A 22,216-nucleotide genomic window follows, 5' to 3' on the forward strand; every position below is an offset into this window, starting at 1 on the left:
AGCCATTAATCATCATACTTAATGCCAGCCGAATTTTTTTATCAAGTTTGCTATAATTTTGGCCAGCCGAATCCTTATTTTTTAACCTAACAAATTTCATTCCTATCCTCCTTTTTTTTTTTGAATCAAATATTTTCTACACTTTTAGGTTTGCAATTATTTAACATAACAAATTTTATCTAAATAAATGCATCTAAAAAAAAAACTATCACATGCTTGAAAAATTCTATAAAAATCCTAACGAATCTTTTTCATTTTTATAAAGGAACGAATATCTTAATATATATATATATATATATATATATATATATATATATAAATGTTAGGTATTCTCCAATCAACCTTAATTAACCCTAATCCCGCCCTTTTTGGCGGGTCTAAATATATTTTTTTTTAAAAATTGTTTTGCAAGGAATTGAACTAACTACCCATAACAACACCTTAGTGTGAAGAAGATTTCCTTCTTAGACTTGACTGGGTTTTGATGATAACAAACACACATCACAAAAGAAGAAAAACCATGGAGGCTCAAGTTGAAGAATGAAGACAATGAGACTTAGGCTTCATAGTTATATTTTTGTAAGTGGACCGTCATCATATTCCTAGATGAATCAAATGATCCCAGAAAGACTCTTCGCACGACATCATCACTTCGCCTTGTCCCAAGACTCATGCTTGGGGGGCTGTGGACCGTCATCATATTCCTAAAAGCGTAAAGCCCTCCAAAGAAGGCTCTGAGCCCTCCAGAAGGGCCTGGGCGCCCTCCGGAAAGGCCTGGGCGCCCTCCAGAAGGATTCCTGAGCCCTGGCGCGCCCCCTAAAGGGCGCCGCCTCATTAAACTTCTAGAAGCCTCTAGAGGACGCCTAAAAAGCCCAAAATACACAAATACCCCTGTTGCTTGGGGACCAAGCAACCGAAACCCAAGCCCATGGCAGGCTATAAATACTACTCTTGAGAGCATTCTCAAGGCATCCAATAATCAGTCTAAACCCTAGAATCCTAGTATTCCTTACCGTACTTTTCTGCAAGTACAGTTGGCGCCGTCTGTGGGAAAAGGTAAAACTAACCTTGACCACGTTCCTGGATCGAAAAATCGTGATTCAGAAACCCTTAAACGAGACCTCTAAATCGTAAAACTCCTTTGCGATTTAGAAACCCTAACCCCTTTCGACCAACCTAAATCGCACCTCACGTACGATTTAGAGAAAAGCCTCTCATCATGGCAACAGCCGAAGAATTAGAATCCATGCGAACCCAACTCGCTCAGCTGAAGGATCACAACGATGCCCTTCAGGCCTCGATGGAGACCATGCAACAAAAGCAACTGGAGGAAAGAGAAGAATCACACCAGGGCGAGCTAGATGACCCTGAACCACAACCATTATCCGCTGAAATTTGGGACGCACCAGTTCCAGAGGGCTTCAAGCCGCCCCACCTATCCACCTTCGACGGAAAGAACGACCCCATGGAGCACGTCACGTCCTTCAATACACGCATGGCGGTTGTCGGGGCTCCCGATTCTCTGAAGTGCAAATTACTAGCAGGTACTTTCACTGACGCCGCCTTATGCTGGTACATGAATCTCCCACGGTTCTCCATCCTCAGCTACCAGGACATGACCAGAAAACTCACACAACAGTTCTCCGCCAGTCGACATCGCAAGGTCCCAGCGACTAGCCTTTTCAATGTACGACAAGGGCATAATGAATCCCTCAGAGACTACCTGGCCAGGTTCAATGATACAACCATCAAGGTAATCAACCCCAACCAGGAAGTGTTCGTAGGAGCTTTCCAAAACGGACTAAGGGCAGGGCAGTTCAACGAGTCTCTAGACCAGAAACCTGCGGATTCCATGGAAGAGGTCATAGCCAGGGCAGAATGCTACATCAAGGGCGAGGAGAGCAACGCAGAAAAGAAGGCCAGAGACGCCAAGGAGCGCGCAAACAATCCAGAACGGCGACCTTATCAAATAGCAGCTGGCAGAGATCGCGCCCCCTACAGAAGGCCGGAGAGGCGACCGTTTAATCCGTATTCTCAAAGGGACTTCACGCCCTTGAATACTAGACCAGAGCGCATCATGAAGGAGGTCTTGGAAGCAAGACTGATCCCAGAGCCCTTGCCAGCCCGAAGCCCCATCATGGGAAGGGATGAAGACAAATGGTGCAAATATCATAAGGTACGAGGACACGACACAGACTCATGCATTCATCTTCGCCAAGAAATCGAACGACTAATACAAAGTGGGAAGCTAAGAGGGTATGTCAGGGACAGAAGGGGCGAGAATAAACAAAAAACGGATCATAAAAAGGAGGAATTGAACGACGAAAAAAGACACGCCATAAACACTATCTCAGGTGGCTTCGCCGGAGGGGGGGAGTCAAGTTCGTCGCGAAAGAAATATGTGAGACAGGTAATGCTATGCCAGGAATATGAAGAATCGGATCAGAAGCACGAACCAGAGGTATCATTCGCGCCCAAAGATTTTCGAGACGTGGTACCCCACGACGACCTCATGGTCGTCACTTTACAAATCTTCAAGTGGGATGTAAAGCGGGTGTTGATAGACCCAGGAAGCTCTGCGGATATTCTTTACTATGACACATTTGATCGAATGGGGCTAGACCCGGAGCAGCTGCAACCTTTCAGGGGAACTCTGGCGGGCTTCACGGGCGAGCAGGTTCATGTGAGAGGATACATCACCCTAAAGACAACTTTCGGAAGCGGATCTCACGCCAAAACCATTCAAGTCAGGTACCTCGTCGTGAACTCGCCTAGCTCTTACAACATCATCATTGGTCGCCCTGCCTTCAACCTGTTGGGCGGATTCTTATCCACAAAGTATCTAGTAATGAAGTACCCTCTTGACTCTGGAAAAATTGGAACCATTCGAGGCGATCAAAAACTCGCCAGGGAGTGCTATCATAACAGTTTGCGTTTGCAAAAGACCAGAAAGAAGTCAAGTAACGAAGTAATGCACGAAGTCAACATGATCGATCTAGACCCCAGAGAAGGCTTCCAGCAAGAACGCCTAGAACCCACTGAAGAGTTAAAAGAAGTCTCCATCGGACCAGAAGCCCACCATACAACAAAGATTGGCACGTCACTACCCCCTGAAGAGGTGGTCGCCCTGGTCAAGCTACTAAAGAAGAATCTGGATCTCTTCGCCTGGCATCCATCAGAAATGCCAGGGATGGACCCCGACATTGCTTGCCACCACCTATCTATCAAGGCTGGCGTGAAACCGGTGGTACAGCGGAAAAGGAAGATGGGCGAGGAAAGAAGAAAGGCAGTTGATGAGGAAGTGAAAAAGTTAGTTGAAGCCCACTTTATCAGCGAAATAAAGTATCCCACGTGGTTAGCCAACACCGTACTTGTTAAGAAAGCAAATGGGAAGTGGCGAATGTGCGTGGACTACACTGATTTGAACATGGCGTGCCCCAAAGATCCTTATCCTCTCCCTAACATCGACCACCTGATCGACAACGCCTCAGGTTACAAAACTCTAAGCTTTATGGATGCCTATTCAGGTTACAATCAAATACGGATGGACCCTCTGGACGCTCCAAAAACGGCCTTTATGACCAGCACAAAGAATTATCACTATGAAGTCATGTCTATTGGTCTAAAGAACGCAGGCGCCACCTTCCAGCGATCTATGGACACCGCGTTCTCCGCACAGATAGGACGGAATCTGGAGGTATATATTGACGACCTAGTCGCAAAGACGAAAGAGGGATACAGTCACTCTGAAGATCTGGAGGAGATATTGAGCCAGGTTCGAAGATATAGGATTCGTCTGAACCCATCAAAATGTTCTTTCGGGGTGCAGGCGGGAAAATTCTTAGGTTTCCTCTTAACAAGACGAGGCATCGAGGCAAACCCTGACAAATGCCAGGCGATCATCAACATGAGAAGCCCCACCAACATCAAGGAAGTGCAACAACTCACAGGCAGGCTCGCCGCTCTTTCTCGTTTCTTGTCCTGCGCCGGCGACAAAGCCTTCTCTTTCTTCGCCTCCATTAAGAAAAAGGAGAGATTCGAGTGGACTCCAGAATGTGAGGACGCTTTCCAGCAAATAAAGAAGTTTTTATCCAGTCCGCCCATCCTTCAGCGACCAACCCAGAACGCCATTCTTTTCCTGTACCTGGCGATATCTGACAACGCCATGAGCACGGTTTTGGTCGAAGATTCAGCAACAGGAGAGAAGCCAATTTATTTCGTCAGCAGGGTGTTCAGAGGAGCAGAGCTGCGATATCAGAAGACAGAACGTCTCGCCCTTGCTGTCGTCATAACGGCCAGGAAGCTTCGCCCCTACTTCCAAAGTCACAAAGTCGTCGTCAAATCAGATTACCCAATCAGGCAAGTGCTGGGAAAACCTGACTTGGCCGGAAGAATGGTGGCCTGGTCCATAGAGCTTTCAGAGTATGACGTCCAGTTCGTACCAAGAGGGAGTATTAAATCCCAAGTGTTGGCAGACTTTGTAGTAGAACTCGCCTCCCCAGTAGAGGAACAACCTCCTTTTGTATGGCTCTTATCTGTAGATGGTTCATCCAACCTAAAAGGCAGTGGCGCAGGTGTTATCTTGGAGGGTCCGGACGGCGTCCTCATCGAGCAATCCCTCAGATTCGAATTTAAGGCAAGCAACAATCAGGCCGAGTATGAAGCTTTAATAGCCGGCATGACCCTCGCCCTAGAAATGGGCGCCGAGAATTTAAGAGCCAAGAGTGACTCCCAACTCGTAACAAGCCAGATCACAGGCGAATACCAGACAAAGGACACACAGCTAGCCAAATACCTGACCAAGGTGCAGAGTCTCGCCAAGAAACTTCACTTCTTCGAAGCCATTTATGTACCACGGGAGCAGAATTCCAGAGTAGATTTGTTGGCAAAACTCGCCAGCACCAAGCGACCAGGCAACAACAGGACAGTTATCCAGGAAGTAGTCGCAACACCTAGTACGAAGGTGGACGAAGTGCTTCAGGTCAACGAGAACACAGGAGGATGGATGGAGCCATTGCTTAGATATTTGACGGGGTCATTCACACCAACCGATGACGAGGAAGAACAGACAATCAGAAGACGAGCGTCCAAATTTACTTTGGTTTCTGGGAAACTCTACAAAAGAGGCCGCACGACTCCCTTGCTGCGATGCTTAGGAGAAGGCGAGACGCACTTGGTCCTTTTGGAAGTACACGAGGGCATTTGCGGCAGTCATATAGGCGGGCGGGCTCTAGCCGCCAAACTCCTCCGCGCCGGATACTATTGGCCCACCATGCTTCAGGATAGCTCGAATTTCGTAAAGAAATGTGATAAATGCCAAAGATTTTCTGACAGGAAGCATGTCCCAGCTCAGGAGTTGACCTCTGTATACTCACCATGGCCATTTCACAAATGGGCGGTCGATATCGTTGGACCCTTTCCTCTCGCCCCAGGGCAGCTGAAATTTCTCATAGTCGGAGTGGATTACTTCACCAAATGGATCGAGGCAGAAGCAGTCGCTAAGATAACTGCGGAAAGAGTAAAGAAGTTCTACTGGAAGAAGATCATCTGTCGTTTCGGCCTACCTAAGTGCATAGTATCAGATAATGGAACTCAGTTCGCAAGCTCAACAGTGTGGGACTTCTGCAAGAACCTAGGGATACAGACAAAATTCGTCTCGGTAATTCATCCGCAAGCCAATGGACAAGCTGAATCGGCCAACAAAGTTATTCTTAGCGGGATCAAAAAGAAATTAGAGGCCGCCAAAGGTTTGTGGGCAGAACAACTCCATGAGGTATGAATAATTTTCAAAATCAATTTACTCTCACCTCAACTTTCCAAAGTTTTCAATCTCTTTCAAGCTACTACTATACTGTGTATAAACAATGCATCGACCAAAATAAGTACAGGTACTATGGTCCTACCACACTACCCCTCATTCTACAACCAAGGAGACACCGTTCACTATGGTCTACGGCACCGACGCCATGATACCTGTCGAAATCGACACCCCCACATGGAGGCGAGATACGTTTTCAGAAGAAGGTATCTATCTTATTTCGCCAGGCGACTAACATTTTTTGGTGCAGGGAAATATTGCTATTGTAAATTTACGCGTTATTTTCTTTAAAAAAGCTAATGAAGTAGGTATGGCGGTAAGCATGGACGTCATTGATGAAGTCAGGGAGCAAGCACACATCAGGGAATTCGCAGCCAAGCAGAGAGCAGCTAGATGATACAACTCCAGAGTGACGCCCAGGGAGATGAAAGAGGGCGACCTAGTCCTCAAGCAGGTCGTCGCCCCAACCAGAATAGGCAAACTATTTCCAAACTGGGAAGGACCTTACAGAATCAGGGAAAAGTACGCTCACGGGGCGTATAAGTTGGAAGAATTGAATGGAGACGCCGTACCTCGCACTTGGAATGTGGCCAATCTGCGTCACTATTATAGCTAGATTCCTTTTCTTTTGCATTTTAATTTTATTATGTATTAAATAAGGATGATGTAAAGATCACCACTGCAACTCTTATCTTTTGACTTTATCAATAATACAGGGTTAGGGTGGCACTCTTTTCCCCTGCAAGGGCAGGGGTTTTTAACGAGGCGCCCTTTCCTTTTTCATATCTATGATTCTATCCACATTTTTTCTATCATGCAAACAGAATTCGCACACTGAAAGTACAAAGATCCACAACGCCAACCACGATAAGGGCTCTGGCGGCGTCGACGCAATAACTCGCCTAACCTTCCATCAGAGTTGGAAGTGTAAAATACAAAGTCTTCCCCCAGAGCGGGAAGCCCAAAGTCCTCCTTCAGAGTAGGAGGCGCCTTCCATCAGAGTTGGAAGTGAAAAGTCTTCCCCCAGAGCGGGAAGCCCAAAGTCCTCCTTCAGAGTAGGAGGCGCCTTCCATCAGAGTTGGAAGTGAAAAGTCTTCCCCCAGAGCGGGAAGCCCAAAGTCCTCCTTCAGAGTAGGAGGCGCCTTCCATCAGAGTTGGAAGTGAAAAGCCTTCCCCCAGAGCGGGAAGCCCAAAGTCCTCCTTCAGAGTAGGAGGCGCCTTCCATCAGAGTTGGAAGTGAAAAGCCTTCCCCCAGAGCGGGAAGCCCAACGTCCTCCTTCAGAGTAGGAGGCGCCTTCCATCAGAGTTGGAAGTGTAAATATCTTCCCTCAGAGTGGGAAGCAAAACCTTCCTTCAGAATAAGAGACGAGCAAATAAACGCCAGGCATCTCGACGGGCCCGACGAAATGCTTATATCGACATTTTAGGGCGACAAAGTGCACCAGATGAATAATAGAGATTTAAATTTAGAAAGAGACGAAATCGCTGAAAACTCTCACTTTTGGAGAAACAACTCATAAAAACGCATTCAACATATGGAATGAAACTAAAGCAACAAAGAAAATCGCAAAAATATTTAAACATTTGCAGAATGTCAAGCCACAACAAGTAAGAGGTACCGCATTTGATATAAGCATATGTAAGCATTCAAAGTCACAAATCGCCAAGCAGATAAAAGTGTTTAAAAGGGCGCTCTAAGAAGCCGCCAATATCAAGTTACAGACCAAGAAGCATAAATTAAATAAAAAACAAATAAAAAAGCACAAGACTATTCATCGTCCACCAACTCGCCGTTCGCAATGATCTTGAAAGGATCAAGCTCATCAACTTTGGCCTCTGGGTTAAACAAAAGCACCTGGTCTTTAGCACGCATAAAGCCATCCTCAAAATATATCGCCAGAGCCCGCCGTCCTTCATCTACCGCCAACTCTGACTTTTCTAGCGCAGCTTTCGCCGCGTCCCTCTCTGTCTCCGCGGCCTCCTTAGCCTGCTTCATTTCTTCTAAGGCGGACTCGGCGGCTGCTTTGTCTTTCAACGCATCCCTGAGACGGCTTTCTAGTCCAGAAGACTTATGTTTCCATTTCTCCACATCTTCCGCAGCATCAGTGTGCTTCTTCTCCCCCAGGTCATACTTGCACTCCATGCAATGGCTCAACAGCATAGTCCTCAAAGCTGCGGTATGGATATCCGCCACCAGGTCGCTGCACTTAGCTTTCAATCCAGCTTCCACGTCCACCTTAGTAAAAGGCACCTGTTCTTTCATATACCTGCAGGATCCTCAAACAATAAGGTCACTAGAGTTCAAAAACCTAACGGCCAAAAGGAATCAACGCCTAAGAAAACAAGAATAATATTATACCGGCGAATGTCGAATCCGGAATGCCAGAAGGAGTCCATCACGTCGTCATTCAAGGAAGTCCCTCCGATTTCTTTTCCCGAAGGCGGGCGACTGCTGCTCGGCTTAGATCCTCTTCCCGTCCTCGCCTTCTTAGATGAAGGAGAGGCCGCCGAAGTAGGAGCATTTCCTCCACCAACAACTTCTAAGTCGTCCACCTCAATCACACCAGAGTCGCCTTTGCCAGTTTCTTTCCTCTTCAACCTCCTCAAGGAAACGCCTGCTGGACTGCTGGACACATAGCCATCAGGGTTCTTACTCCTATCCAATTCGGCCAAGTACTTCTTCATCTCGGCACCAGTAAGGGGCAACATTTCGCCTGCACAAAGTAGAACAAACTCAGGTGAATAAACCAAACAAAGTGACAAAACAGAACGAATGCAAAACTTTTAAAGGACACTCACGCAAATAAGCAGCCATGCGGACGACGTCGCCCTCCCTATTTAACAAGTCATGGATATTTGTCAATGGAACCTTCTCCAGAAACTGAGTTAGCTCATATTCGTAGGGCGACATTGCATCCAAGTCATACCCTCTCACCGCCAGAGGGGCACTGGTCCACCGAAGAGGAAACTTTGGTTCGCCATTTACCAGAACTGAAGCCGTCGAACACCCAGGCGCCCCCTGCACTCTAACAAAAGTATCCCGCCACTTCTTCTTAAAGTTACTAGCGTAACTAGGAAAGAGCCTCTTCCCAGAGTGAGCAGAGATAGCTATCCAGGTTCCTTTATTAACGTCTTTGGTGCCATAAAATTGGAAAAAGACGGCGACAGAAGGCTCAAGACCCAGCGACTTACACAGAATTTCGAAACCTCGAATGAACGCCCAGCTATTAGGACGAATCTGTGTGGGCGCCACATTCAGAAACTTTAATACGTCCATCTCAAAAGGCGTGAAAGGAATTTACACGCCAAACTCCTCTAAAACGGCGGTATAAACAAAGTAGGATTCGTCCCCCTCACCCGCCATCTCCTGATCACACACGCGTTCATCTGGGTCACAAGACAACAACACTACATCCTCTTCCCGGCCAGTGGCAGAAATATCGAACTTACTTCGAAATAAATCCATAGCTGACACATCAACGTAAAGGGAATCTTCTAACAACACTTCCTCCGCAAACAAAGACATCCCTATTAGCCTAGAAGGTAACCTCTTTCCCTCCACGCGAGAAGTCCCCTGAAGTGGACGAATTTCCCAGCACTCGTCCTCCTTAGCTGCCCCTGAAGTGGCAGACAGAAACACACAATCACTATCACGACCTGAATTAGCACTTGACTCGCTCGAAAGGTCACTAAACAATTCTTCCCCGAATAACCCATCGTAATAAGCATCCCAATTGATAACCCCATCAGCACCAGTAGCGTGCCTCAGACACGCTTTCCTCAAATTCTCTTTTCCAATCGGATCACTGGGTTGGATCAGTTTCCCCTCACCGTCGCACTCTCTAATTAAAACCATATCCTATGCTAAACGTTTTCGCTCTAAACGTAAAAATACAGAAAAGGGAAAAATGAAGGGATAAGTAGTCAAAGTACCAGCGAGAGCGTGGAAGGCAGATCTTCGGATGCTATAAACCAACGAACAAAAAGAGAAGAGAACCGGAGGAGAAGGCAGCAAGAAGCGTCGGGAAAATGAAAAGTGGAGAAATGAAAACCTAGAAAATTCGCTTTTAAAGAAGGCCAAAGGGCGCCTCGGGAAGCGTGTCAGGCACAGTTAAGATCAAGACACGTGGCGGTCATCGACGATTAATGGAATATCAAAGGTCCGTGAATACACCAAGAACGCCCTGGGAAACTCGCCACACAAGAGGGACATGCAAGATCGCCTAATGGCGACCCCCTTCGAACGAAACACACACAAAGCAAACCCGGTTCACGACATCATCACTTCGCCTTGTCCCAAGACTCGTGCTTGGGGGGCTGTGGACCGTCATCATATTCCTAGATGAATCAAATGATCCCAGAAAGACTCTTCGCACGACATCATCACTTCGCCTTGTCCCAAGACTCGTGCTTGGGGGGCTGTGGACCGTCATCATATTCCTAAAAGCGTAAAGCCCTCCAAAGAAGGCTCTGAGCCCTCCAGAAGGGCCTGGGCGCCCTCCGGAAAGGCCTGGGCGCCCTCCAGAAGGATTCCTGAGCCCTGGCGCGCCCCCTAAAGGGCGCCGCCTCATTAAACTTCTAGAAGCCTCTAGAGGACGCCTAAAAAGCCCAAAATACACAAATACCCCTGTTGCTTGGGGACCAAGCAACCGAAACCCAAGCCCATGGCAGGCTATAAATACTACTCTTGAGAGCATTCTCAAGGCATCCAATAATCAGTCTAAACCCTAGAATCCTAGTATTCCTTACCGTACTTTTCTGCAAGTACAGTAAGTATGGTCCTTATCTTTGATTTATCATTTTTAACTTATGAAACAACTTAGAATGCTCAGAAAATAATTACAAACATTTTTCTAAATCCTCATATGAAGCAATGCCTAAAAATCTCTTGAAAATAAATCACACACTCACAATGATTTTCATTTGAATGTGATTTTGCATTAAAGTATTTTTTATATGAAAAACAAGATTTGATTTTGGTAATTGCTTAATTGATTTTGACATTAGCATATCTTTGAGCATGTTTCAGACATAATTGATTATGCGATTTTGATCATTAAACTTGCATATTTCTCTTAGGCATAATCAATTAAGATAGAAAGAAATTATGTTTCTTACTCACGTTGGCATTGCTTGTTATGTTTCTAAAAGAGGCATAATTTAGATATGGCATAATTGATCTCCATTTATACATAACAGCATTTTATTCAATTAATGGGTTGATTTTGTACTATTTTGAAAACGGCTAGTTTTAGAAAATTTCCAACGGCCAGAATTTATATTTTACAACGGCCAACTTTTCTTGAAATTTTCCAACGGCCATTTTAATTTGTTTAATTTTTTTTATATAATTCAAATATATTTTGGTAACCCTTTTTGAAAGATAGTATTGCTTCATAAACATCTTTTTAGCCTCTATAAATTCAATTGAGAATCAAAACAATCGCAACACAACAACTTTCATTATCTCAATTGACATTTTCAATATCACTAGCTTTTAAACTTTCATTCAAATTGTTTGGAAAACTTTGCATACACTTTAACATTTATTAAAAAGTTTTCTGAGCACTAAGTCCATTTGTTAGAGTGATATTGATAAAGATATACAGCCATACATTTGTTATTCTTCAACTACTTTGTTGTAAAGTTTCTTGCCATTGTTGGTGAGAATTATTGTTAAAGATAGTGGGGTGCTATCTTGTGATTGTTGTAAAAGGTTCTTTGATTCGGGAAGATTCAAAGTCCACCAAAAGTGTTTGGTGTTTGTGTTGTAATCAAGAGAGAGGGTTTCTTTCTTGTGTTTATGTTAGAAAGATTGTTAGGGGGTCTTGGGGTGAGATTGCTTGTAACAAAGATTCTAACATAGTGAATTCCTTCGCGGGGTGTGAAGGGAGTGGACTGACCCTAAGGTTTAGAGGGGAACCACTATAAATTCTCTTGTGTCTTTTCTTCTTCCCTTACTCTTTAATTTTTCCGCATTCATACCTTCATCATTATTTACCGGAAAAATTATCACGAACTTTAAACTCTGAAAAATTGACCAATATTCCTAGAAACCTAATTCACCCCCCCCCCCCCCCCCCCCCCTCTTAGGTTACAATCTGAACTTACAATTGGTATCAGAGCAAGAGTAAAGATAACTTGCTTCTTTGATCCCGAAAATGGCTTCCGCTAAATCATTTTTAGGAGAAGGTCCTAATTCAAACCGACCACCATGTTTCACCGGAGATCATTATGATTTCTGGAAAATTAGGATGACAACGTATCTAGAAGCCCAAGGTGAAGAAAATTGGGATGCTGTCCAGAATGGTCCTTATGTTCCCACTACAACTGTGAACGGTGTGACTGGTATCAAACCACAAACATCATGGGATGATGATGACCAAAAAAAAGTGTTATTTGACAAAAAGGCAAAGAACATTCTTCAATCCTCTCTTGGGATGGATGAGTTTTTCAGAATTTCTAACTGCAAAACGGCCAAAGAAATCTGGGACACTTTGGAAACAACACATGAAGGAACAGAAGAAGTAAAACGTTCCAGATTGAATGCCCTCTCTCAAGAGTATGAGATGTTTAGAATGCAACCAGGAGAAAATATTCTAGACATGCAAAAGAGATTTTCACATCTTATCAATCATCTTGCAGCCCTTGGAAAAACTTTGTCCAACAATGAAATAAACTTGAAGATTCTCAGGTCACTATCAAGGGAATGGCAACCAAAAGTAACAGCCATATCTGAAAAGAAAAGTCTTTCAAACATGTCGTTGGCAGCACTTTTTGGGAAATTACAAGAGCATGAAATTGAACTTGCAAGACTGGAACAACATGAAGAAGTAGTAAAGAAACATAAGAACATTTCCTTGAAGGCGGAGTCCAATGTTGTTCAACAAGATGATAGTACTGATGAAGATGAAGACATCACTATTCTTTTAAAAAAAATTGGAAAGTTTCTACGAAAAGATAAAGAAATTAAAATTAATAAAAGAAAATTTCACAAGAATAATCATGCTTCTACATCAAAACAGAATTTCACATGTTTCGAATGTGGAAATGAAGGTCACATAAAGGCAGATTGTCCGATCCTTGCAAAGAAGAACAGCCACAAAGGAAAGAAAGAATTCAAGCCAAGAAGGGCCTACATTGCATGGGAGGACAACGATATAAGTTCGTCCTCAGAATCAGAAAATGAAGAAAGTGCAAACATGACACTAATGGCTTCTCATCATTCTGATGATGAAGAAAATGAGGTTAGTGATTCTGAAATTAATGATAAACATTCATATGAAGAATTGCAAAATGCATTTAATGAATTGTATGAAGAATGCATTAATCTTTCTAAAACTTGTGCAAAGCAAAAGAAACAAATTGTATCTCTTGAAAGAAAAGCTTTTGATGCACAAGTAGAATTAGAAAAGGTTAAAAGTTCTTCATGTAATAAATGTAAAGAAAATGAAACAAAAATTGTTGAATTAAATAAAGTGATCAAAAATTTTGAAAAAGGTCACAATGGTTTGGAAGAAGTGCTTAGTAAACAAAGATATTCAAACAATAAATCCGGACTTGGTTTTTCTAAATTTGATAAACCAAACACCAATAAAACGGTTTTTGTTAAAGCAAGCACAAATCCCAACAACATAGAAACTAAGAAAATGCATGTTGTTAATTCTTCCAAGAATGTGAATCAAAGAATTAATTCTAAAAGAAGAAATTATTCTAACAATTCTTTTTCGAAAAATAATTCAAATGTTAAGAATAATTTCTCTAAAGGAAATAATTTTGGTTCACATCATGTTCTTAATTTAACATGTTTTTATTGCAACATAAAAGGGCATACTCCAAATACTTGCTACATAAGAAACTTTGGTGTTCCTTATGGTGAATTTATTTGGGTAAAGAAAGGTATTAACCCACAAGGACCCAAAGAAAAATGGGTACCTAGAAAGTACTATTAATTGTCTTGTAGGTACTTGAAGACCATATGCATATCTTCTCACATTAAGACTGGTTTTCAAGATACAAAACCTTGTGACATGGTTCGAATTATTATTTATTGGTGGTTAAATAATGGCTGCAATTTTGTGAAAAGATGAGCGCTCATATTTCTATCTATGGCCATGGTAAAAGGTACATGTATTCTATCTATGCAGTTACGTTGATATACTTGATATTCTTAAAGGTGATATTTGTTTAAGATAAGTGTGTGGTAACCTTCTTTGAAACTTCATTGTTCTTCGTGTGTTGACTTGTTTAGAGACTTCATTCTTTCAACAAAAAAAATGGTTGTCATCATATATATGGTATTAGGAACATGTATGCATAATATATAATTTATTCAACTATATATATGATGAATTTTGATAAGTGTTGATATATTTCGTCTATTATGCACGTTTGAACATAGAGTACACACACTTGTAGATGCAATCACTATTTTATGCATGAAACTTGTTTGTGTTGAATTTTAAAAATAAATTTGGTTTGTTTATTACTGAAGCATTTGTACCAAAAATTGATTTCCTAATATCATCTTACTGAATCATCTTACTGAAGTCAAATGAAAATTAGATTTAATTGTGGTTGGTTAAACTATTTTGATAAATGTCTAATTTATTGAAATGAATATATTATATGCATGCATTTTTTTATTTTTAGTTTTAACATAAAAGTGGTGCATATAATTATTAATATATCAAGAACATGTTTTAAAGACATTGATTTTCTGTATTGTATTTAAAATTGATGATCTCATATCATATGTGCAAAATCGAAGTGAAGGATTTAATATTCATTGTGAAGAAGATAAATTATTTATACACAAAATTTATTATTTTCCTTATATTACGACCCTTTGGATTTTACCTTTTTTCTTCTTTTTGATGATGTCAAAAGGGGGAGAAAGTGTATGTTTGTGTTTCGTGCTTAAATTGTTTCAGGTATCCAATTGCAAAACAAAGGGGGAGAAATACAAGATAGGGGGAGTTTTCGTTGAGCAAACATTGTCAAAAAGATATGGTTTGTCATCATCAAAAAGGGGGAGATTGTGAAGAAGATTTCCTTCTTAGACTTGACTGGGTTTTGATGATAACAAACACACATCACAAAAGAAGAAAAACCATGGAGGCTCAAGTTGAAGAATGAAGACAATGAGACTTAGGCTTCATAGTTATATTTTTGTAAGTATGGTCCTTATCTTTGATTTATCATTCTTAAATTATGAAACAACTTAGAATGCTCAGAAAATAATTACAAACATTTTTCTAAATCCTCATATGAAGCAATGCCTAAAAATCTCTTGAAAATAAATCACACACTCACAATGATTTTCATTTGAATGTGATTTTGCATTAAAGTATTTTTTATATGAAAAACAAGATTTGATTTTGGTAATTGCTTAATTGATTTTGACATTAGCATATCTTTGAGCATGTTTCAGACATAATTGATTATGCGATTTTGATCATTAAACTTGCATATTTCTCTTAGGCATAATCAATTAAGATAGAAAGAAATTATGTTTCTTACTCACGTTGGCATTGCTTGTTATGTTTCTAAAAGAGGCATAATTTAGATATGGCATAATTGATCTCCATTTATACATAACAGCATTTTATTCAATTAATGGGTTGATTTTGTACTATTTTGAAAACGGCTAGTTTTAGAAAATTTCCAACGGCCAGAATTTATATTTTACAACGGCCAACTTTTCTTGAAATTTTCCAACGGCCATTTTAATTTGTTTAATTTTTTTTATATAATTCAAATATATTTTGGTAACCCTTTTTGAAAGATAGTATTGCTTCATAAACATCTTTTTAGCCTCTATAAATTCAATTGAGAATCAAAACAATCGCAACACAACAACTTTCATTATCTCAATTGACATTTTCAATATCACTAGCTTTTAAACTTTCATTCAAATTGTTTGGAAAACTTTGCATACACTTTAACATTTATTAAAAAGTTTTCTGAGCACTAAGTCCATTTGTTAGAGTGATATTGATAAAGATATACAGCCATACATTTGTTATTCTTCAACTACTTTGTTGTAAAGTTTCTTGCCATTGTTGGTGAGAATTATTGTTAAAGATAGTGGGGTGCTATCTTGTGATTGTTGTAAAAGGTTCTTTGATTCGGGAAGATTCAAAGTCCACCAAAAGTGTTTGGTGTTTGTGTTGTAATCAAGAGAGAGGGTTTCTTTCTTGTGTTTATGTTAGAAAGATTGTTAGGGGGTCTTGGGGTGAGATTGCTTGTAACAAAGATTCTAACATAGTGAATTCCTTCGCGGGGTGTGAAGGGAGTGGACTGACCCTAAGGTTTAGAGGGGAACCACTATAAATTCTCTTGTGTCTTTTCTTCTTCCCTTACTCTTTAATTTTTCCGCATTCATACCTTCATCATTATTTACCGGAAAAATTATCACGAACTTTAAACTCTGAAAAATTGACCAATATTCCTAGAAACCTAATTCACCCCCCCCCCCCCCCCCCCCCCCCCCCTCTCAGGTTACAATCTGAACTTACAATTGGTATCAGAGCAAGAGTAAAGATAACTTGCTTCTTTGATCCCGAAAATGGCTTCCGCTAAATCATTTTTAGGAGAAGGTCCTAATTCAAACCGACCACCATGTTTCACCGGAGATCATTATGATTTCTGGAAAATTAGGATGACAACGTATCTAGAAGCCCAAGGTGAAGAAAATTGGGATGTTGTCCAGAATGGTCCTTATGTTCCCACTACAACTGTGAACAGTGTGACTGGTATCAAACCACAAACATCATGGGATGATGATGACCAAAAAAAAGTGTTATTTGACAAAAAGGCAAAGAACATTCTTCAATCCTCTCTTGGGATGGATGAGTTTTTCAGAATTTCTAACTGCAAAACGGCCAAAGAAATCTGGGACACTTTGGAAACAACACATGAAGGAACAGAAGAAGTAAAACGTTCCAGATTGAATGCCCTCTCTCAAGAGTATGAGATGTTTAGAATGCAACCAGGAGAAAATATTCTAGACATGCAAAAGAGATTTTCACATCTTATCAATCATCTTGCAGCCCTTGGAAAAACTTTGTCCAACAATGAAATAAACTTGAAGATTCTCAGGTCACTATCAAGGGAATGGCAACCAAAAGTAACAGCCATATCTGAAAAGAAAAGTCTTTCAAACATGTCGTTGGCAGCACTTTTTGGGAAATTACAAGAGCATGAAATTGAACTTGCAAGACTGGAACAACATGAAGAAGTAGTAAAGAAACATAAGAACATTTCCTTGAAGGCGGAGTCCAATGTTGTTCAACAAGATGATAGTACTGATGAAGATGAAGACATCACTATTCTTTTAAAAAAAATTGGAAAGTTTCTACGAAAAGATAAAGAAATTAAAATTAATAAAAGAAAATTTCACAAGAATAATCATGCTTCTACATCAAAACAGAATTTCACATGTTTCGAATGTGGAAATGAAGGTCACATAAAGGCAGATTGTCCGATCCTTGCAAAGAAGAACAGCCACAAAGGAAAGAAAGAATTCAAGCCAAGAAGGGCCTACATTGCATGGGAGGACAACGATATAAGTTCGTCCTCAGAATCAGAAAATGAAGAAAGTGCAAACATGACACTAATGGCTTCTCATCATTCTGATGATGAAGAAAATGAGGTTAGTGATTCTGAAATTAATGATAAACATTCATATGAAGAATTGCAAAATGCATTTAATGAATTGTATGAAGAATGCATTAATCTTTCTAAAACTTGTGCAAAGCAAAAGAAACAAATTGTATCTCTTGAAAGAAAAGCTTTTGATGCACAAGTAGAATTAGAAAAGGTTAAAAGTTCTTCATGTAATAAATGTAAAGAAAATGAAACAAAAATTGTTGAATTAAATAAAGTGATCAAAAATTTTGAAAAAGGTCACAATGGTTTGGAAGAAGTGCTTAGTAAACAAAGATATTCAAACAATAAATCCGGACTTGGTTTTTCTAAATTTGATAAACCAAACACCAATAAAACGGTTTTTGTTAAAGCAAACACAAATCCCAACAACATAGAAACTAAGAAAATGCATGTTGTTAATTCTTCCAAGAATGTGAATCAAAGAATTAATTCTAAAAGAAGAAATTATTCTAACAATTCTTTTTCGAAAAATAATTCAAATGTTAAGAATAATTTCTCTAAAGGAAATAATTTTGGTTCACATCATGTTCTTAATTTAACATGTTTTTATTGCAACATAAAAGGGCATACTCCAAATACTTGCTACATAAGAAACTTTGGTGTTCCTTATGGTGAATTTATTTGGGTAAAGAAAGGTATTAACCCACAAGGACCCAAAGAAAAATGGGTACCTAGAAAGTACTATTAATTGTCTTGTAGGTACTTGAAGACCATATGCATATCTTCTCACATTAAGACTGGTTTTCAAGATACAAAACCTTGTGACATGGTTCGAATTATTATTTATTGGTGGTTAAATAATGGCTGCAATTTTGTGAAAAGATGAGCGCTCATATTTCTATCTATGGCCATGGTAAAAGGTACATGTATTCTATCTATGCAGTTACGTTGATATACTTGATATTCTTAAAGGTGATATTTGTTTAAGATAAGTGTGTGGTAACCTTCTTTGAAACTTCATTGTTCTTCGTGTGTTGACTTGTTTAGAGACTTCATTCTTTCAACAAAAAAAATGGTTGTCATCATATATATGGTATTAGGAACATGTATGCATAATATATAATTTATTCAACTATATATATGATGAATTTTGATAAGTGTTGATATATTTCGTCTATTATGCACGTTTGAACATAGAGTGCACACACTTGTAGATGCAATCACTATTTTATGCATGAAACTTGTTTGTGTTGAATTTTAAAAATAAATTTGGTTTGTTTATTACTGAAGCATTTGTACCAAAAATTGATTTCCTAATATCATCTTACTGAATCATCTTACTGAAGTCAAATGAAAATTAGATTTAATTGTGGTTGGTTAAACTATTTTGATAAATGTCTAATTTATTGAAATGAATATATTATATGCATGCATTTTTTTATTTTTAGTTTTAACATAAAAGTGGTGCATATAATTATTAATATATCAAGAACATGTTTTAAAGACATTGATTTTCTGTATTGTATTTAAAATTGATGATCTCATATCATATGTGCAAAATCGAAGTGAAGGATTTAATATTCATTGTGAAGAAGATAAATTATTTATACACAAAATTTATTATTTTCCTTATATTACGACCCTTTGGATTTTACCTTTTTTCTTCTTTTTGATGATGTCAAAAGGGGGAGAAAGTGTATGTTTGTGTTTCGTGCTTAAATTGTTTCAGGTATCCAATTGCAAAACAAAGGGGGAGAAATACAAGATAGGGGGAGTTTTCGTTGAGCAAACATTGTCAAAAAGATATGGTTTGTCATCATCAAAAAGGGGGAGATTGTGAAGAAGATTTCCTTCTTAGACTTGACTGGGTTTTGATGATAACAAACACACATCACAAAAGAAGAAAAACCATGGAGGCTCAAGTTGAAGAATGAAGACAATGAGACTTAGGCTTCATAGTTATATTTTTGTAAGTATGGTCCTTATCTTTGATTTATCATTCTTAACTTATGAAACAACTTAGAATGCTCAGAAAATAATTACAAACATTTTTCTAAATCCTCATATGAAGCAATGCCTAAAAATCTCTTGAAAATAAATCACACACTCACAATGATTTTCATTTGAATGTGATTTTGCATTAAAGTATTTTTTATATGAAAAACAAGATTTGATTTTGGTAATTGCTTAATTGATTTTGACATTAGCATATCTTTGAGCATGTTTCAGACATAATTGATTATGCGATTTTGATCATTAAACTTGCATATTTCTCTTAGGCATAATCAATTAAGATAGAAAGAAATTATGTTTCTTACTCACGTTGGCATTGCTTGTTATGTTTCTAAAAGAGGCATAATTTAGATATGGCATAATTGATCTCCATTTATACATAACAGCATTTTATTCAATTAATGGGTTGATTTTGTACTAGTTTGAAAACGGCTAGTTTTAGAAAATTTCCAACGGCCAGAATTTATATTTTACAACGGCCAACTTTTCTTGAAATTTTCCAACGGCCATTTTAATTTGTTTAATTTTTTTTATATAATTCAAATATATTTTGGTAACCCTTTTTGAAAGATAGTATTGCTTCATAAACATCTTTTTAGCCTCTATAAATTCAATTGAGAATCAAAACAATCGCAACACAACAACTTTCATTATCTCAATTGACATTTTCAATATCACTAGCTTTTAAACTTTCATTCAAATTGTTTGGAAAACTTTGCATACACTTTAACATTTATTAAAAAGTTTTCTGAGCACTAAGTCCATTTGTTAGAGTGATATTGATAAAGATATACAGCCATACATTTGTTATTCTTCAACTACTTTGTTGTAAAGTTTCTTGCATTGGTGAGAATTATTGTTAAAGATAGTGGGGTGCTATCTTGTGATTGTTGTAAAAGGTTCTTTGATTCGGGAAGATTCAAAGTCCACCAAAAGTGTTTGGTGTTTGTGTTGTAATCAAGAGAGAGGGTTTCTTTCTTGTGTTTATGTTAGAAAGATTGTTAGGGGGTCTTGGGGTGAGATTGCTTGTAACAAAGATTCTAACATAGTGAATTCCTTCGCGGGGTGTGAAGGGAGTGGACTGACCCTAAGGTTTAGAGGGGAACCACTATAAATTCTTTTGTGTCTTTTCTTCTTCCCTTACTCTTTTATTTTTCCGCATTCATACCTTCATCATTATTTACCGGAAAAATTATCACGAACGCTAAACTCTGAAAAATTGACCAATATTCCTAGAAACCTAATTCACCTCCCCTCTTAGGTTACAATCTGAACTTACACTTAGAGCTTTTACCACTAGACCATAAACATTTTTATTGAAATATAGTTGCTTCTAAAATGGATATGTAATCTTAAAGGCCTTTTTTTTAAGCCACTAACACTCATTTTTATTGTGGTTATTTTCATGTTTGATTAATTTCACATAATTTAATTTATGACTTTTATTCCATGTTCATTTTTGTTGATGCAAACTAATGTTATAATTTTCTTTTTTGAGATTTTGCATGTCGATCACTCTCAAACATCACTTAGTTTCATTGTTTCTATTACTTTGAATAAAGCGGCAAATATGTTTGTATAGTATTTTTTGGTCTTGTTAACTTTTGTTTTAAAGGACAAATTCAAACATATAAAATTATAGCTTATAGCTAGCTTATAGCTTATTTTTACCAAACACACCCAATCAATTATTACTCGTTATAGTACACTGTTTCCAACCAAACTACAAAATCAAATATTAATTGAAGTTATATCCACTACATCATTAGATATTAAAAAATTGGTTGAGTTTGTTTGTATTATGATTTTTTGAAACAACGTATTTTTGAAATTATAATAATACAATGTACCTAACATATTGGACAGGAACTAATTAGTCAAGTCCTTATTTGTTATTTCTATTTTATGGGAAGAGGAAAAAGACATGGGATTGGGGTTGCAAATTTCATTGCAAAATTCCTCCTTGTGATTATTTCAATTTTCAAATTGAAACTTAAACCTATGCACTCAAAAAGTAACTACCAAATTTAGTAGGGTATTTTTCTGCATACATTTGTCCTTAAAACAACAATTTTTTTTCCAAATTTAAATATAAAAACATAGACGAATATTAAAACTAAAATTTACATAAATTCAGAGGCAAATATGTCAGCTTCATTGAAATTGATATGTTCTTCTATTTTGATCTAGTCATTATGCATAATTGACGTATGCATAACTACATTCAAAGAACAAATGGGTAGCTGCCTCCACTTCACACGTCCTCTTTGATAAGGCACCAATCTTCGATCAACTAGGTTTTCCTACGTCGGCATTTTATTCAACACCAATCACAAAACAGAACAAGACACCTTCAATGAGACCAACTTGTTTCATGTTTTTGAAAAGAAACGATTTCTACACAGAGAGCCGTCATTTATAATTACGGAATAAGCATAACTCGCAGAATATGTTCCTCCATTGTCATGCTTCCATATCCACTCCCCCATCTCCTCCACATATGCATTTCAAATATTTGTAACTGATAAAAGAACTGAATAAGAACCATAAATCCAACTATCTCAGTGTATGGTGTTCTAATCCCCCAACGCCTCTCTGTTTACTTTTCTTACACTAAACAATTCCCTTGCTATGCAAAACATTACAACACAATCATTTGCAACAATGCAATTAACACTCGTCTTCTTTGGTCACATGGCTGAGAAGTCTTGATCGAACTGAGTCCAAATCTGACGCATTCTTGATGCTGCAAATATAACATGTTATAGAAAC

At 38.8% G+C, this 22,216-nt stretch overlaps 3 protein-coding genes across 3 annotated transcripts; all 3 read left to right on the top strand.

Moving 5' to 3' along the window:
• Positions 1–1,219: 1,219 nt before the first annotated feature.
• LOC146917819 (uncharacterized) lies at positions 1,220–5,636 on the top strand. Its single transcript, XM_085721944.1, has 2 exons — positions 1,220–5,518; positions 5,583–5,636. The coding sequence occupies exons 1-2, from the start codon at positions 1,220–1,222 to the stop codon at positions 5,634–5,636; spliced, it is 4,353 nt and encodes a 1,450-aa protein (XP_085578070.1).
• A 6,322-nt stretch (positions 5,637–11,958) lies between these two features.
• On the top strand, positions 11,959–14,361 carry LOC146917820 (uncharacterized). The gene is made up of 2 exons (XM_085717314.1): positions 11,959–13,494; positions 13,570–14,361. The coding sequence occupies exons 1-2, from the start codon at positions 11,980–11,982 to the stop codon at positions 13,768–13,770; spliced, it is 1,716 nt and encodes a 571-aa protein (XP_085573440.1). The 5' UTR covers positions 11,959–11,979; the 3' UTR covers positions 13,771–14,361.
• Positions 14,362–16,384: 2,023 nt separating this feature from the next.
• Positions 16,385–18,179, top strand: LOC146917821 (uncharacterized). Its single transcript, XM_085721945.1, has one exon. The coding sequence runs from the start codon at positions 16,389–16,391 to the stop codon at positions 18,177–18,179; it is 1,791 nt and encodes a 596-aa protein (XP_085578071.1). The 5' UTR covers positions 16,385–16,388.
• Positions 18,180–22,216: the final 4,037 nt, after the last annotated feature.

Source organism: Medicago sativa, chromosome 6, assembly GCF_051527215.1.
Source record: "Medicago sativa cultivar Bolivia chromosome 6, Bolivia_mono, whole genome shotgun sequence".
Classification (NCBI taxonomy): Eukaryota; Viridiplantae; Streptophyta; class Magnoliopsida; order Fabales; family Fabaceae; genus Medicago; species Medicago sativa.

Excerpts from the sequence above, each read along its gene's own strand:
- LOC146917820 (XM_085717314.1), top strand. The coding sequence starts at position 11,980 with ATGGCTTCCGCTAAATCATTTTTAGGAGAAGGTCCTAATTCAAACCGA. Across the intron at positions 13,495-13,569 it reads TTGTTAATTCTTCCAAGAAT|AATAATTTCTCTAAAGGAAA; the intron begins GTGAATCAAAGA and ends TCAAATGTTAAG.
- LOC146917821 (XM_085721945.1), top strand. The coding sequence starts at position 16,389 with ATGGCTTCCGCTAAATCATTTTTAGGAGAAGGTCCTAATTCAAACCGA.
- LOC146917819 (XM_085721944.1), top strand. The coding sequence starts at position 1,220 with ATGGCAACAGCCGAAGAATTAGAATCCATGCGAACCCAACTCGCTCAG. Across the intron at positions 5,519-5,582 it reads CTAAGATAACTGCGGAAAGA|ATAATGGAACTCAGTTCGCA; the intron begins GTAAAGAAGTTC and ends GCATAGTATCAG.